A 14,267-nucleotide genomic window follows, 5' to 3' on the forward strand; every position below is an offset into this window, starting at 1 on the left:
AATAAAAATAAAAATAAAATATAAAATAAAAATAAAAAAAAAAAAAAAAAAAACGAGAAAGAGTAATGTGAATGAAGTTCAGACGAGAGCTCTACCGATCTAAAATGTTATTAAAAACTAAAAAAAATTAAGTAAAAAATAAAAAAATAAATAAAAAAATTTAAAGTGAAAAGCATTATGGTTAATTGAGATATTTAACCTTGCTGCGAAGGAAAATATTACCAAACAAATTTATATTTTTTTCTTAATGTTTGCTGCTAAATGCGTCATTAAAATTTCCAAAAAATGGAAAACAAATATATCGATTAAAAAAGCTGCCTTATGGTGAGTTCAAACAAGGTGAAGTTGAAAACTTATAAAGTGAGGTTACTCTAATTCCGTTATTTTTTCCATAAAATGAAAAATATTTTTAAAATTCACCGTCTTTAATAATTTACTGAGCTTCAAATGCCTTCCACAGCTATATTTGCTTGCTGCTTTACTAGCTAAATATGGAATTCACTGCCAACACACATAAAATTAAAAAAAATTTAAATAAACATAAAAAAACGTAAAAGAAAAGCCAACAAAAATTTGAGGGAGGTTACATAACCACACACACATTGCTTTAACACACATATGCATAATATTATAGATAGTAGTATTTTCATTTATTAGCCATAATTTAAAAAGGAATATGAACTGGTTTATATATATAATTATATATTATACATTAATTAACACTATAGTATATATTATATAGGTATGTATAATTCAAACTGTTAATGCAGTGTTGGAAATTACTAATTTCGTGTGTGATAGTGTGTGTGTCTTGTTGTTTTTTATACAAATTCTATACATAAGTTATCTCGTGTGAGTAGTGAGTGCAACAAAGAAGAAAAACTTAACATTACTTATCGAAGCAGACTGTTGCTTGGCTACAAAAAATTCATTCATTCATTTCGGCTGCTAGTCAGCTTAGCTTATAAGTATAATTGTTTCTTGCTTTTACTTTTTTTGTAAATATTTTTCATATATGTATGTCATTTCAATTTTAACGTTCGATAGCGGCATAATTCACTTACGAAAATGCGCTTAAATTTTTTTGTTTCGTTTCATACGCTGCCAATGTACTTTTCCTCATACCGTTTTATGCTTACCACAACTAGAGGCTAATAGAAATCAAGTCTTGTCTTAAAAATTGCTAAGAGTGACGCGGGTGTACGCAAGTGTGTGATTGTGACTGCCTGCAAAGCATCTGATAATTGAGAGTCTCTGTGTTTGTGTTGCCACCACCTTTCGCTTCTTAATTGCTGACCAAATGAAGTGCGCCTGCAACCGTCACAGCAGCTCAGACTGTAGTTGCAGTCACAACAGTGCTGTTCTCTGCTTGCTCGGCGTCGCTAGCTGCGCTACCAATTCCGTTCGAAGCAACCGCTTGACTAAGCGTTTTAGTAAGCTCGTCCGTGTTGTGGCTTGTTGCAGCAATGCTATCGACATCAACACCCATCGGTAGCTTTATGTTTTCTGTGGCATTATGGCTAGCGATTTGCGGTGCTTCCAATGCTTCCGGTTTATCGGGTTCCACACTTGGTTTGGGTGTAGCATTTGCGGCGCAACTTTGCGTCGACTCTATTGAGTTCGTGCCTTGTGTTGTTTTGGTTTGTATAGCGACTTCCACCTTTTCTGCCTTCACCTCTATTAAGGTCTCGCTTTTTAACGCATCTTGACTATTGCTGTCGCTGTAATCACAATCGGTGGTGACGGTACGGCTGCTGACGACGGTGTTGGTCCCGCCATTTGCGTTCAAACACGTTGTGTGTGAGACGGACACCAGTGTGGCGGTTGTATGGCGATTGTGTTGTAGTAGATCATTGATTTGTGATAGACGTGTTGCACTGGAAATCGGCGTGCTGAGTTGTATGAAATTGCTGTCGCTGTCAGCGCTAATGTCGCTTTTGCTGGCATTTTCGCAATCCTCAGCAGCTGGGATGTGCGTATTAGTATCGCTTTTCTTGCAGGAAGTATTATTGTTGTTGTTGGTAGTAGCGATGGTGATTGTGCTGTTGCTGCTGATGATGCTGGTGCTGCCTTTAGTGGCGTTGTTAATGTGGTTGATGCCTTCTGCGTCGCTACCCATTTCGCTGCCGCCGCTGTCCTCCATGCTAATGCAGCTGGGCGCTGTGGTGTCGACAAGCGCATAGCTGCTCGTGTCTTGATACTGCGCTGCTGCTGCGGTTGTGGTAGCGGTGCCGTAGGGTGGCAGCGATGGTACGGCGCAAGAGCTGTAGGTCGTTGGTGGTGGCGCTAGGGTTGGCTGTGCTGGCGCTGCAGCTGCCACGGTTGCGCTTTGCTGGTTGTGCTGCGGTAGGTAGCCGCCAGCGCTTGTAGTTTGCTGATAGGCAGTGTAGGTGGAGACCTGCAATGGTAAATATTTAATCGTCCGATAATAAAAAAAAGTATTGTTACAGTTTTGAAGAATTCAGATTTCTGAAAGTTTTAGGGTTATTCTTGAGTATCAAGGCTCGTATTTAATTAGTAACAGACATGCGAGACTTGATCCCAGTGGGGTCTAAGTAACCTGTACGGACCCGATGGTATAATGCTATAATCTTCGAGCGTATTATTTAGTTCGGACCCTACCAGCGGACCGAAATAACGATCTTCTTCGAAAGTTCCGTTTATAAAAAACAAAGGAATAAACCCTAATTTGACAATTTCATGTCACAGTACTTACCTGTGTTGAATAGGTCACATTCTGGTGATAAGCGCTCACTGAGCCGGTGCTGGCCGACACACCAACCGCACTGCTGTAAGCCGGCATCATTTCGCCATACGCTGTGGCTGCCGACGCGCTGCCCGCGAACAGACCCGCATCCAATGTGTCCAATTGAAAACTTTGTTGTTGTTGTTCTGCGGTCGTTTGCAAATCGTTAGAGCTTACTGCACTGTAATGGGTGGCTGTGGCGGTGCTTTGTTGCTGATAGTAATTGGCAGCCGTTTCACTTGGATATGCGGGCGATGCGTAACCCGAACTATAATTTGATTGTGTTTGCATGGCATAATAGCTGCCCGGTAGCGTATTGGCGTACGATGGCGTAGGCGGTAGGGCGCTGGTGTGTGGACCCACAACGGTGGCGGTGGTAGCGCAGGCGGCTGACAAGCTGTAACTGCTCATCGTGCTGCAGAGTGGTGGATTCTGTTGTTGGCGATTCTCCATTTCCAAACGCATAATTGTGTGTATGAAGTGTGTGCGTACGCGCGTCGGATTGAATTCAACACGGCCCACTGTGTTGAGGCAAGCGTCACGCGTGCAACCGCAGGGAAACATGGCGCGATCAACCTGAAGTGAGTGCAAATTATTTCCAAAATTAATGTAAGCATTAGCAATGATAATTTTTAAATGCAAAGAAAATCTATACAGTTCACTCACCTGACATTTGATGCCCGCTTGGCTGCAGGCACAAGTCTCCGGATCACAGAATTCCACACACGCGCAGCCGCACACCTCACGTGAGTTGCGTATGTCGCGGCATTCGATTTTCTCGCCAGCATCGATTTTGCGCACACCAGCCGCTTTGAGTAATGCGCGCCGCTGCTTCGGCGATACCGGTTGCAGAAAGCCATTCGATTCGGCATCCAAATCGGAGCCGCTACCCTCACTTAAGTAATCCTCTTCGGACTCTTCACTGTCATCGCTCGATGAACCGCGTGGATTAATTTCTTGCAGCTGCAAGCGATGCGCACGCCGTAATTCGGCGGCATGTTCGGCCAGTGTAAGCGTTTTGAAGCCGATGTGACGTGCGCCCATGCCCAGCGTACAACCGCCCGCCGAGGGCACACAACCGAAACCCTGTTGCCGTGGAAAGTAGTAAACTTGCACATTTTCGAAATTAATCGAGCGCTTCAGCTTTTTCACTTGCGTACCCACGCTGGTTGTAGCCAGCTGTGTTTCGTGTGCGGCGTCGATGAGTGCATCGTCCTCCTCGAGTCGTCGTTTCAAATTCGAACGCAGCGGTTTCGCTAACGCAGCTAGTGGTGGCAAGGCGGCGCTAACAGCAACAGGCACAATAGCGCTGGAGTTGGATCTCGCACCGTCTACGAATGTTACATTGGCAGCATCAATGCACCTGTCGCCGCTGCTGCTGCAAGCATTATTCGTACTTACTTTGGATCTGTTAACTGTGGGCGTATTGACGGCACTGCTGTCGTTGGGCGCCGTCAACTGGCTGGTGTCGGCCAGACTGTTCAGCGTTGTCTGCAGCGCCGATGTTTCACTGCCCAGCCCCGAGTCGGAGCCGTCGCTACGCAACTCTTCGGCATTTTCATCACGTTGGTCGCTTAGCTTTGTCGCACCAGCACTACTACTAGCAGCGAGTGTGCTATTGCGTTTTTCTTTGCCCATTGTCGTAGTGGGCAGCAGGCGCTGTGGTGTGCTTGTAGGCGTATTAATACGTGCCTCACTTGGTAAGTCTTTTTCTGCATTTGGCGTTATAGTATTTGTCTTTAGGTCGTCTATAGTAATCCAAAGTAAATCGGCGCTGGTGGAGGCCTCATCATGAGTGGAGGAATCTAAAGGATTCGACATATCCTTAATGCCCGAAATCGATGGTTGTGTGAAGTCATCGATGGCTAATGGATCTTCCGAGTTCACATCGGACACAGTTGAAGAGTTTATGTCCCCATCGTTTAGCACGATTATTTCACTGTCTGAAATATTCAAAAATTTTTAAAACTTAATATTCGATTCGGAAACATTTTTAGGACGTTAATTTAAAATTTAATTCAGTACGTGAACAATGACAATAATAGTCGTAGGGATAAAGATTTAGGAGTAAATATGGTTTGCGGTGATAAAGTTTTAATGCGAAGAACACATAATTCTAATTTTCAAAACTTAGGCCCTGCATTTAGCTCCGATTCTCAAAAAATATATCGATAAAATCAATATCATCCCCTTCATTAATTTCTACTATAGTTTACCTTCAAAACGCTGCTCTTGATCACTCGGTAATTCAAGAAATATGTCTCCAGCGTCCTCTTCTTCAGTGTTAAATTCTTCGTCAGCTGTATCCTCTCCCCCAGTGGCTGCTCTATCATCGCTGAGCAGTGAAACTGCCTCTGCACCTTCCTGCTGATACTCCTCATATTCATCTTGTGAATCAATGCCGATGGCATCATTGTACTCATGTAAGGAACCTTGCGATTGCACGTCCTCCAACTCACCATCTACTTCATCCGTTAGATTTTCCACCAAAGAACCGGCACGTTTTAATGGTGGCCGCAGCATAACGCTGCTCTTTATCTGCATTTCGATGTCATCGTCGGCATCACACTCGTCACCATCATAAACTGAAATGCCCTTCGGCTCATTACCGTTAATCACTTCAACAGTTGCATTTTTACAATTAATAACACTTAATTTATTCACTTCTATGCGCTTCATGTTTTTGTTCTCTATTTGTTTATTCAAAAGTTTAGAAACCACTTTTGTCTCCACTACACGACCGTCTTTCGCACTCTGCTCTCGTGTCGCTTCACTTTCGACACGAATGTTTTTTGTTGTTTCGGTGACAATCTCTTCGGCACCTGGTTCGGTTTCGCTGTCGGCTATTGTCGTAGAGCTGCCAAATATCGCACTGCCACTTGCATTCTTCTGAATATAATTGATGAAATTCTTGATTGGTTTAAACATTATCTCTGTGCGAATAACGTTTAGCGAAGTAAGACCCGTCTAACGTACTGTGCTGCTTTAGCAGCTGCAGCTGCAGAAATCCTTCTGGACTTCGGCACTAAGTTCTTGACGTGGTTACTAATATATTGAGAATTTCACGTAACTTAGCCTATCGCATCTGCAAAACAAAAAAAAAAGCATGTTACTGGAATATATACATATGTATTTGAAAAATAATTTTCAAAAAATTTGTATTAGAGAAATTTTTGTTAGTTTTAAATAACGTAAACTCGCAAAGCATATTTTTTTATAAATCATCCTAAATTAAAAAACATTATTTGTTCATTTCCACTACAATCGCATCTATGTAACCGGAACGGAAACGGATTTTTATTCGTCCAAGATTTGTCAACTCCTACAAATTATTTCAGCGATGTTTTCGACCATTGCTTTTTTCGTTCCAATATATTCCGATGCGGGAATAATTGAGACGTTCGATCACAATATTCCGGCCTGCGTAATGGACTGCTCTAAGGTTCTTTCTTACGTAATTGCAACATACCCAAATTTTTATTCGGCTAATCATTTTTAACCTACAAAGAAAATAATTCATTCTCCGGGGCAGTAAAATGATAAATAATCGTTTCTATGATTAACGTTGTGTCTGTGTGAGGGGAAAACTCTTGAATTCATATCTGCTCAATGATTGCCACATCACCATCATATCCGAATTAATTTAGCTTGTTAAACTCTTTTGCTACAATCAAATTGGTGTAATTTGGAGACAGCCCAACTTTGACCGGCAAGCAAAATTTTCCTACTAATACACAAAGGAAGCTGCTGAAAGTCCAAGCATTACATAACAACATTATTTTGTGTGTAAAATGTCTGGATTCTATTATAGTATTTCAATAAATATAGCATAATGAAGTTTTTGCAAATCATAATAACAATATAGCGCATCCTTGCAACCGTTTTCGCTGACAATCTATATTTTCAAATTATCCATAGTTATGAAATAATTAATTTGAAATCATAATAACTTTTGACAGCCTAGCTAGACCTACTTACGTCATTAATTGCGCAGTGTTTTTTCAATTCGTTATAAATATGTACATTAAATATAAATTAATTATCCTTGCTGATAGCAGTGTAGAAAGTAATTCGGTAGAAATGCAGCTGTCTGATGTACTTTGCAATAAAAACAAGTCGTATAAATGTAAGTATATCAACACATTTGCAAATAACAAAAAGAAAAGGTAGATGCCACTTGTGTGTAAACACACACAAACATAAAATATGTAATAAATGTGCACTCTCCTTTTAAATAAGAATACATATATGAATGCTACTTGCTACGGCAGACTGACGATGATAGTTGTAGTCTAGTGATAACTGCAATGATTGCACGGATAAATAAAAAAGAGTGGGTGATGCATTTTTATGTGTGGATACAAATAACAATGTGCGTGTGTGCAATGCGCGCCAATGCAGGCGTCCCATGAGCTGGGGAGTGTGTATGTGCACAACTTAGCAAGAGTATTGGGGCGGACGAAGTTACTATAGGTATGAATATTGAAAACTATAATAGCTTGAGCAATAAGAAAACATTTAATGTGTATATGTATACTACATTGAAGTTCTATATACTTTCTTTAAATTTCAAAGCTCACATAAAACAAATGAAGGTTTTTTGCTGCCTGTCATTGAGATCAATTTATGATGGGCATTGCAAGAAGTCGTCGACAGGTAGGCTTAGATACTGATATTTATGTACGTATGTAAATTAAATTTCTATACAAAGTGCTTTCGGCTTGGTTGATGTGCCATTCATTTGCATGAGATGCCATGAAAAGTTGAAACTAATTAGTATTGATGGCTGGAGAAATATACACATTAAGTACATCAGTTATAATAGCGAGCACAATGTTATTTGAAGCAAATATTTTTTTAAATAATGAATTTCTTATAAATTTCGTAAACATCTAAAATGTTGAAAAGCTTAAAAAGTAATGTTGAACAGACTTATTTATGTAAAAAAATTTGAAAACATTCAATTAATGTGGGGATAATTTCAAAATAATTTGGAAATTTACCTACCAACCGAGAACTTGGTGTGTGGTTTTGATGTGGTAATACTAAAACAAGAAGTAGTGGGATGTAGTACAATAACATTTTAGAGTAAAGCTAATTGCATTCAATTTATATGTACATACCTTCGGAGAAATTATTTATTCCTTTTGCCAATATAATATGCAAAGTTTTTACTATTTAAATCACCCGCTACAATAGAAATTCATTACGGCTTTTGCCAAAAAATATTTGATTAAATTTAAGAACAGCTGTCTTATATTTGCGTCGCTTGTGAACTTTGCTTGCGGTGCTGCGGGATTTTGATTTATCAGCGGATGTTAACTCATTTCGTGAAATTCCTTTAATTAAGCCTTTTAATATTTACATAAATTATCACTCATATTTTTGCGATCACTTAAGACTATCCTGCAAAAAGCGCAAGTGTCGTACAATGTGTCGAGCTTCCCTTACACCGATTTTTCACTTCACTTAGGCTCTGACGTTTCACTTTTTTAAACCGCACGTCTTTTTTCTGACACTTTTTCGACCTTTTGCTGGAAAAATATATTTTGTCACTTTTCAATTGATTATTTCATTTAAATTTGATACGACTTTTTAATATTTTTCTGCTCAGGTGTTGCAGTTTCATTGGAATAAAACTTTAAATTTTCTTACGGTAGTTTGTGGTACGACTCACAGCTTCTTCATTGTCGCAATTTTCGGCCAACGAAAATTTTACTGCAGCTCAACTTTTTGGTTATATGCTGCATTTATTGATTTGCTATTTTTTTCAAACAACTTGTATTTATTATAGTTTTTCGCGTCTATAGAATTTATTCAAAATTTTTTTTTTTGCATGAAAATTCGCAGGATTTGAATTTTCACAAATTTTCTTACGACTTCTCATTTCCACTCAGTACGTTTTCTATCACAATTTGCCACTTCTGCTTCTACGGTTGCCTTTTTGGTGTTCATGTCATTCTACGCATATTCGTTCTTTGGTTTTTCGGACATGCACCGTTGCATTCGATAAAGTTTCGGAGTAGTCGGTTAAAAATTGTATGTAAAATTAAAAAAAAAATATTGTTCTCACGAAATTACATAATTATTAAGCTTCAACTAAGAAGTACAACAACATAAAGTAATATTCAATTATTTAAAAAGTGTATATTTGAGTAAAAAGTAGCATTTGAACGGAGAACGCAAATTAGGTACAGGGAACGTATTCAGAGAACGTACGAGATATACATTCTCTGCCTAGTCTCGCTAGTTTTCATGTGGAGCGTTTAATTCTTAGATTTTTAACTAAGTGAATATATTACAAATTAATATTTTGCTACTGTACAATAGATGTCGCATTGGCCGGAAAACGTCATAATTTGTGCGGAAATTATTTGACATAAGCGGAAATGTTGAAGATAGTGAAATAAAAAGTTTTGTGAGCTTTGTGATAAGTGCTTGTAATTAGTTGCTAAGTATATAAAAAGTGATAATTTGCTGGTTGCTGTAGTTCTTAGTGCATAAAAAATACAGTTTCTATGAAAAGAAACGCATGTGTAGTGTTTTGCATTAATGAATCAGCAAGTGTGCTTCACACGGCCTGCCGGCTGCGTCGCTCGTCTGCTACGCTCCTCAACTTCGGTTTTCTTGTTTCGGAACAAACGCGCCATCATTACAATGACGTCTACCAACAGGCAAATTAATTTTCTCCCCAAGACTACCGCTTCGCCACAGTAACTCCATTGATCAAAGCGCTTACATAAATCTGTAAATTTTTTGCGCAGCAGCCTTCAGCGAAGCTCACGTAGCACTACCCTTCTTTTTCAAGGCGAACGCGCGAAATTTCGTATTCATTTTGGCAAGGAATCATTGATCTCCTTGGAATTTTCTCAGTAATCAAAGTAATCCACAGCAGTACACAATCGCCTACGCACATGCCGCCAAAGTGTTGTTCAGAAAACAACGCAACTACATATAATAAATACAAATCAAATGTAAATAAACTTACCCCTGCATAATGCGTAGCTAAACATGTTTATATGTACATGCATACATGTATGCATGTGTGAATATTGTAAATGTGCGCCCCCACAGCAGAAACACCTCATGGCAGCATAGTCAGCGCTTGAAGCTAGACGCGCGTTCCAACGCTGAGACCGCTTTACGCACAAGGTGCGTGAAAGAACCTATACATATGTGTATTGTTTCTCTTTATGTCGTAAGCGCTATTGTGGCGCGAAGACGCCACGGAATCATTGATTTTTGCCAAATTCAAATGAGCATCTACGGCCGCTGCGCAAAAGGCATTGATCTCGGCGGCGTTGCTGGGGCGGCGACAGCGGTGCTGAGTGCGTAAGGCGTCGTGAAACATGTGCTCAGGTATGCGGCAGTAACGCTGAAACGCAGCTTCCAAAGGTACGTTGACACTTTTAACAATTTCCCTTAACCCCACCGCGTTGCTCCAATGTGTGTGCTTGGGGATTGTTTTCGTCCGTGTTATTTTTGTGTTTGGTGTTTTTGTAGTGCTCTAGCTGAAAGAATTTTACGCGCGCTTTTTGGTTTGCTAAATTTTGTTTTTGTATTTGCATAATTCATTACCACTAGGCTTGCTTATAAAATTAGCTTTTTTTCAAGCGCCCAAAGGCTATTGACATCTTTCAAGGATTGTTTTATTTTTAAAGTGTAGCAAATTGTATGCGCAAATTTTTTGTGTTGTTTGACTTTGTAAGTTTACGCATAAAATACGCAATTCGGTAAATATTTTAATTGGCGTGGAAAAATACGTATTTTCGCATTGTTTTTGCATTTCAAATTTACTTACATAAGCACGTAAGCATACAATTTGTTAGCCAGCGGTAAGCTGTTCTGATTATAAGTATGTACACATACATACATATGTACATATATGTATGTATGTATTATATAATATATTATATGTACGATATGTATGGCATATATACTATAATTAAACGAAAAAAAATCGGTTTTCTATTGCTTCAATTACAAAAAAGTTATACTACTTTTTTTAAATTTTAGAAAATGAAATGAAAAATTGTATATTGAGCCAATGAAAAGTTGTGTTTTTTTAGAAGCAATTGCCATCATCTCTAAATAATCATATAATTATCTCTAAAACTATCACGCTGGCTGAAAAAATAGCATCGTTTTAGGCTGTATTAGGTCATTTTTTTAGGGTAGATTTTTGACCATTGTGTTACCCAAAAACTTCTTCCAGTGCATCACCTCATAGATCGACGAAATCTTTTGTGCGCTCCACAAATTTATTTAATTATATTTTAATCTCAGACACTCGCTGGAATCTCCAAAGGTGTGTCTACTGAGCTATTTCAATCTCAGTTTGGCAAAAGCCTGAGAAACAAAAGAAAGATGATTTCTTCTCGCCTTTCTCGATATAGCTTTGGTAAAGAGCATCTGACAAAGGGGCATAAGTTCTAGTTGTTGTTGACCAGTGATTGCCGAGCTCACTTGTTTTGAAGTAAAATAAAAAAAAATATCGATTTCTATCAAGGTCGATAACTTTTCGATATCATTTTGTAGCACGATGTTTCTTTTGTTTTACAATTGGCGATTACTGCTTTTTTTCTCTAAATTTCTTTCCACAGAGTATTCTCTTAAGGTTTAAGCACTAGAAAGAGCCTCTGGAGGCCATATACGGATAATATTTAGAGAGGGGAAGTAATTCAAAGCCCAGTATATGAAATTTGGTGTATTCATTAATTTGTGATAAGGACTTGATGAGATAATGCTTTCTTTTTCTTCAAATTAATGAATTAAATGAATTCCAAGCTCCAAGAAAGCCTGCGCCTTAGAATTGATAAGTATGTATTTGCTTCATTTTGCTTTCAGAGCTTTGCTTGGGAAGCTCTGGCTAGATTAATTCTACTGGAATTCTCCGGTTAGCCTCACACAGGGCTCACATCTCTGTTTATATTATTTTTAAAAAGGATATTACAAGATGAGTCTGATCCCACAGTCATCTTCCTCATTTTCTAATAAAAGCTAGTGGATCAAATCATCAATATTTTTGTGATATTTCTTCATTCAAGTCTCTCTGAACTCTACATTTGTCGACTGCGTTCAAACGGTTGCCATTCTTTGACAGAAACCCCGTCACAACGGCTGTGGATCGTTGATGTAAATATATTTGACTTTATTTCCGCATTCAACGCTTACGTAACGGTGCATGAGTCTTGACGATCCACACCAAACAATTGTGCTCTCGATATTACCCAATCAAGGAAGCTATTTTTGTGTAGGCATTCAAATTACTCAAGTATGTATGTATGTATGTATCTCGTAATTTGCGATTGCAAGCCCAGAACCAAACCTTCATGGCGCTGTCATAAACAAATATTTGACAATTGACAAATTTTGACTTGCATAATGACGAAGCCGGCAATCAGCGTCAACGAATCGGCGCATTTTCTCAAATTATGCAAAATGTCAATGCGTTCCCGAAAGAATCAATCAATTTGCCTACTCCGAGCGCTGCGAACAACTTATGATCGTCAAATGTTGATTAGTCACCTACTGTGGCGTCAATTATGCCGCAATTGTCGCGCAATGTTGCAAGTTGCCAGATGAAGAGCTGAGTACTCACAAGACACAGACAAATGTTGGTTGGTGGGGGAGCAGAAGTGTCAAAAAAGGCAGCTACTGTTAGCAACTCGTTTGCTATGTATGTATGTGTGAGTCTATGCTTCAATGCGCTATGTGCCCTAACATTGCACGAAGTCGCAGAGAACATATATACAGACCTACATATATAGTTAGGGCAAAAACAGAGCGGGCCAACTGAAAATCAAACCCTAATGTGCACCTTCCGTTCGCAGCGAATGTTTAAGCAGCGCGGCTACCGTAGCGCTACTGTTGCCAAAAAACCCAACCTCAAATCAAATATTTTTTGCTGTTTTTCTTGTTTTTTTCGAACTAAAGGTGTCTTGCAAAACAGTTTTTTTCGCACTGTCGAAATTTCGTCTGAAGAAAAAATACCAAAAAGAGTCCACAAAAAAGAAGTGCAAGCAGCGGCGCGCTTCGACAAATATTGCCAGCGCATTAGATATATTTAAGGCATATTAGACGGCCTGCGGCTGACGCAATTTCCTTCAACATTATACCCGAACCCACTTATCGGCGCGTTTGAATCTTCTTAATCAGCTAAAAAGTGAAGCAAAACCACTGTCAACATTGCAAAGGGTGCTACTAAGCTGAGCTTAAGTGTTGTTAGTGTTGTCAACAAAACCATTGATTCAAACGCAAGTAAGGTAGCGCTAAGTTCGGGAGCAAATGAGTGTTAGATATTCAGGTTTTTAACTTATTATTTCTCTTATGTTTTCGAAAGGTCATTATTTAGTACGAAGAACAATTCTTCTTCACGTTCTTTCACAAATCTGATCAACGTTTGCTCAGCTCGCGTGAAGCTTAGGGATCCAACGGCCGAGTACACGAACACAGAGGAACCCCAGTTCTTTCCTATCCTGATGGAATTCGGGTATATATGCCTCTTTTATTGCGCTACAATCTCATCGGCTTTCCAATTTTTTACGGTTCCACTATGGCTAGACACCCAGACAAGTTTAATATGGAAGTAGAATGTAGAATGACGCTACTGCTGAGAGGGATATGCACTCCTTTACTACCTTTGAGATCACTGTCAGCGACCTTAAGGCCTTCGAAGCAGCTATGGTATCGGAGTAGATATACAAGTATACTTTTCTAGAAGAACTTCGGAAAAGTACATCTACTGCTTTCTCGACGGCTGCCACTTCAGTTTGAAAGCCACTACAGTGGTCTGGCGGTCTAAAACAAAAGTTGATCAAGAGCTCCTCTCAGAAGACTCACTAAGCTTCCTCTTGAGTTTCGATTAATTTGCGAAAAAGCTCACTGCGCCACTCCTCCAGCGACTTCGCCTCATCCACATATCTTTCTAAGACTAGATTCCAAGTTATCAGGGATTCAGTCGAATCGTGAGATGATTTCGGAATCTTCCTCTCTGCTGTTGGTTACTTCTGGCTTTTTTTGTGTTAAAATATTTAGAAAGCAGCTGCGGATGTTTCTCCAGCTTTGTAATGAGGCAGTCCACAATATTTTGGCTGGAAATAAGTCTGTATATAGAGTGTGTCTATGGCCCAAAACGTTCCTACATACCGAATTAAGCCGAGTTAATTTACGCCCAACAACTGTCTCTTCAGCAGCTCTGCAGCCAAGAATACGCAGTCTCTCAGGCCAGAATATATCTAAGTATTATGACTATTACAAAACCCTTGTGAAGCACAGTGTGCCCGGTTATAAAGACTACAACCCAGCTAAATTTAATATTGAACTTTTGAATGTAGTAAGAAGTGGCAAGCGGAGGCTTGTCGTCAACTGCCACTGCCGAAAATGTACGATCAATGTTAAGTAAATGTTCTTGCTACACACTATTTGCCATTGCTGATAGCTGTTCCTTCACATAAAAGATATGTATATGTATATGTATATAGCATATAAATACTTTTGTATGAATATTTTAACTTTGAAT

General features: G+C 39.1%; 2 protein-coding genes across 5 annotated transcripts in view; one reads left to right on the forward strand and one right to left on the reverse strand.

Moving 5' to 3' along the window:
* Nucleotides 1-14,267, forward strand: part of LOC120767903 (trans-1,2-dihydrobenzene-1,2-diol dehydrogenase) — a 240,011-nt gene that overhangs the window by 6,178 nt on the left and 219,566 nt on the right. The gene's annotated exons all lie outside the window — the stretch shown is intronic.
* Nucleotides 201-8,531, reverse strand: LOC120767898. 3 transcript variants are annotated; one of them, XM_040094241.1, is made up of 6 exons: nucleotides 8,402-8,531; nucleotides 7,870-8,280; nucleotides 4,963-5,831; nucleotides 3,413-4,689; nucleotides 2,717-3,322; nucleotides 201-2,398 (listed from the first exon to the last, which is right to left on the reverse strand). In XM_040094241.1, the coding sequence occupies exons 3-6, from the start codon at nucleotides 5,672-5,674 to the stop codon at nucleotides 1,331-1,333; spliced, it is 3,663 nt and encodes a 1,220-aa protein (XP_039950175.1). In that variant the 5' UTR covers nucleotides 5,675-5,831; nucleotides 7,870-8,280; nucleotides 8,402-8,531; the 3' UTR covers nucleotides 201-1,330. The 3 variants fall into 3 exon arrangements, with proteins under 3 accessions (XP_039950175.1, XP_039950174.1, XP_039950176.1); XM_040094240.1 differs by adding an exon at nucleotides 7,754-7,791 and having other exon boundaries at nucleotides 7,870-8,531; XM_040094242.1 differs by lacking the exon at nucleotides 7,870-8,280.

This window comes from Bactrocera tryoni, chromosome 2 (genome assembly GCF_016617805.1).
Source record: "Bactrocera tryoni isolate S06 chromosome 2, CSIRO_BtryS06_freeze2, whole genome shotgun sequence".
NCBI lineage: Eukaryota > Metazoa > Arthropoda > Insecta > Diptera > Tephritidae > Bactrocera > Bactrocera tryoni.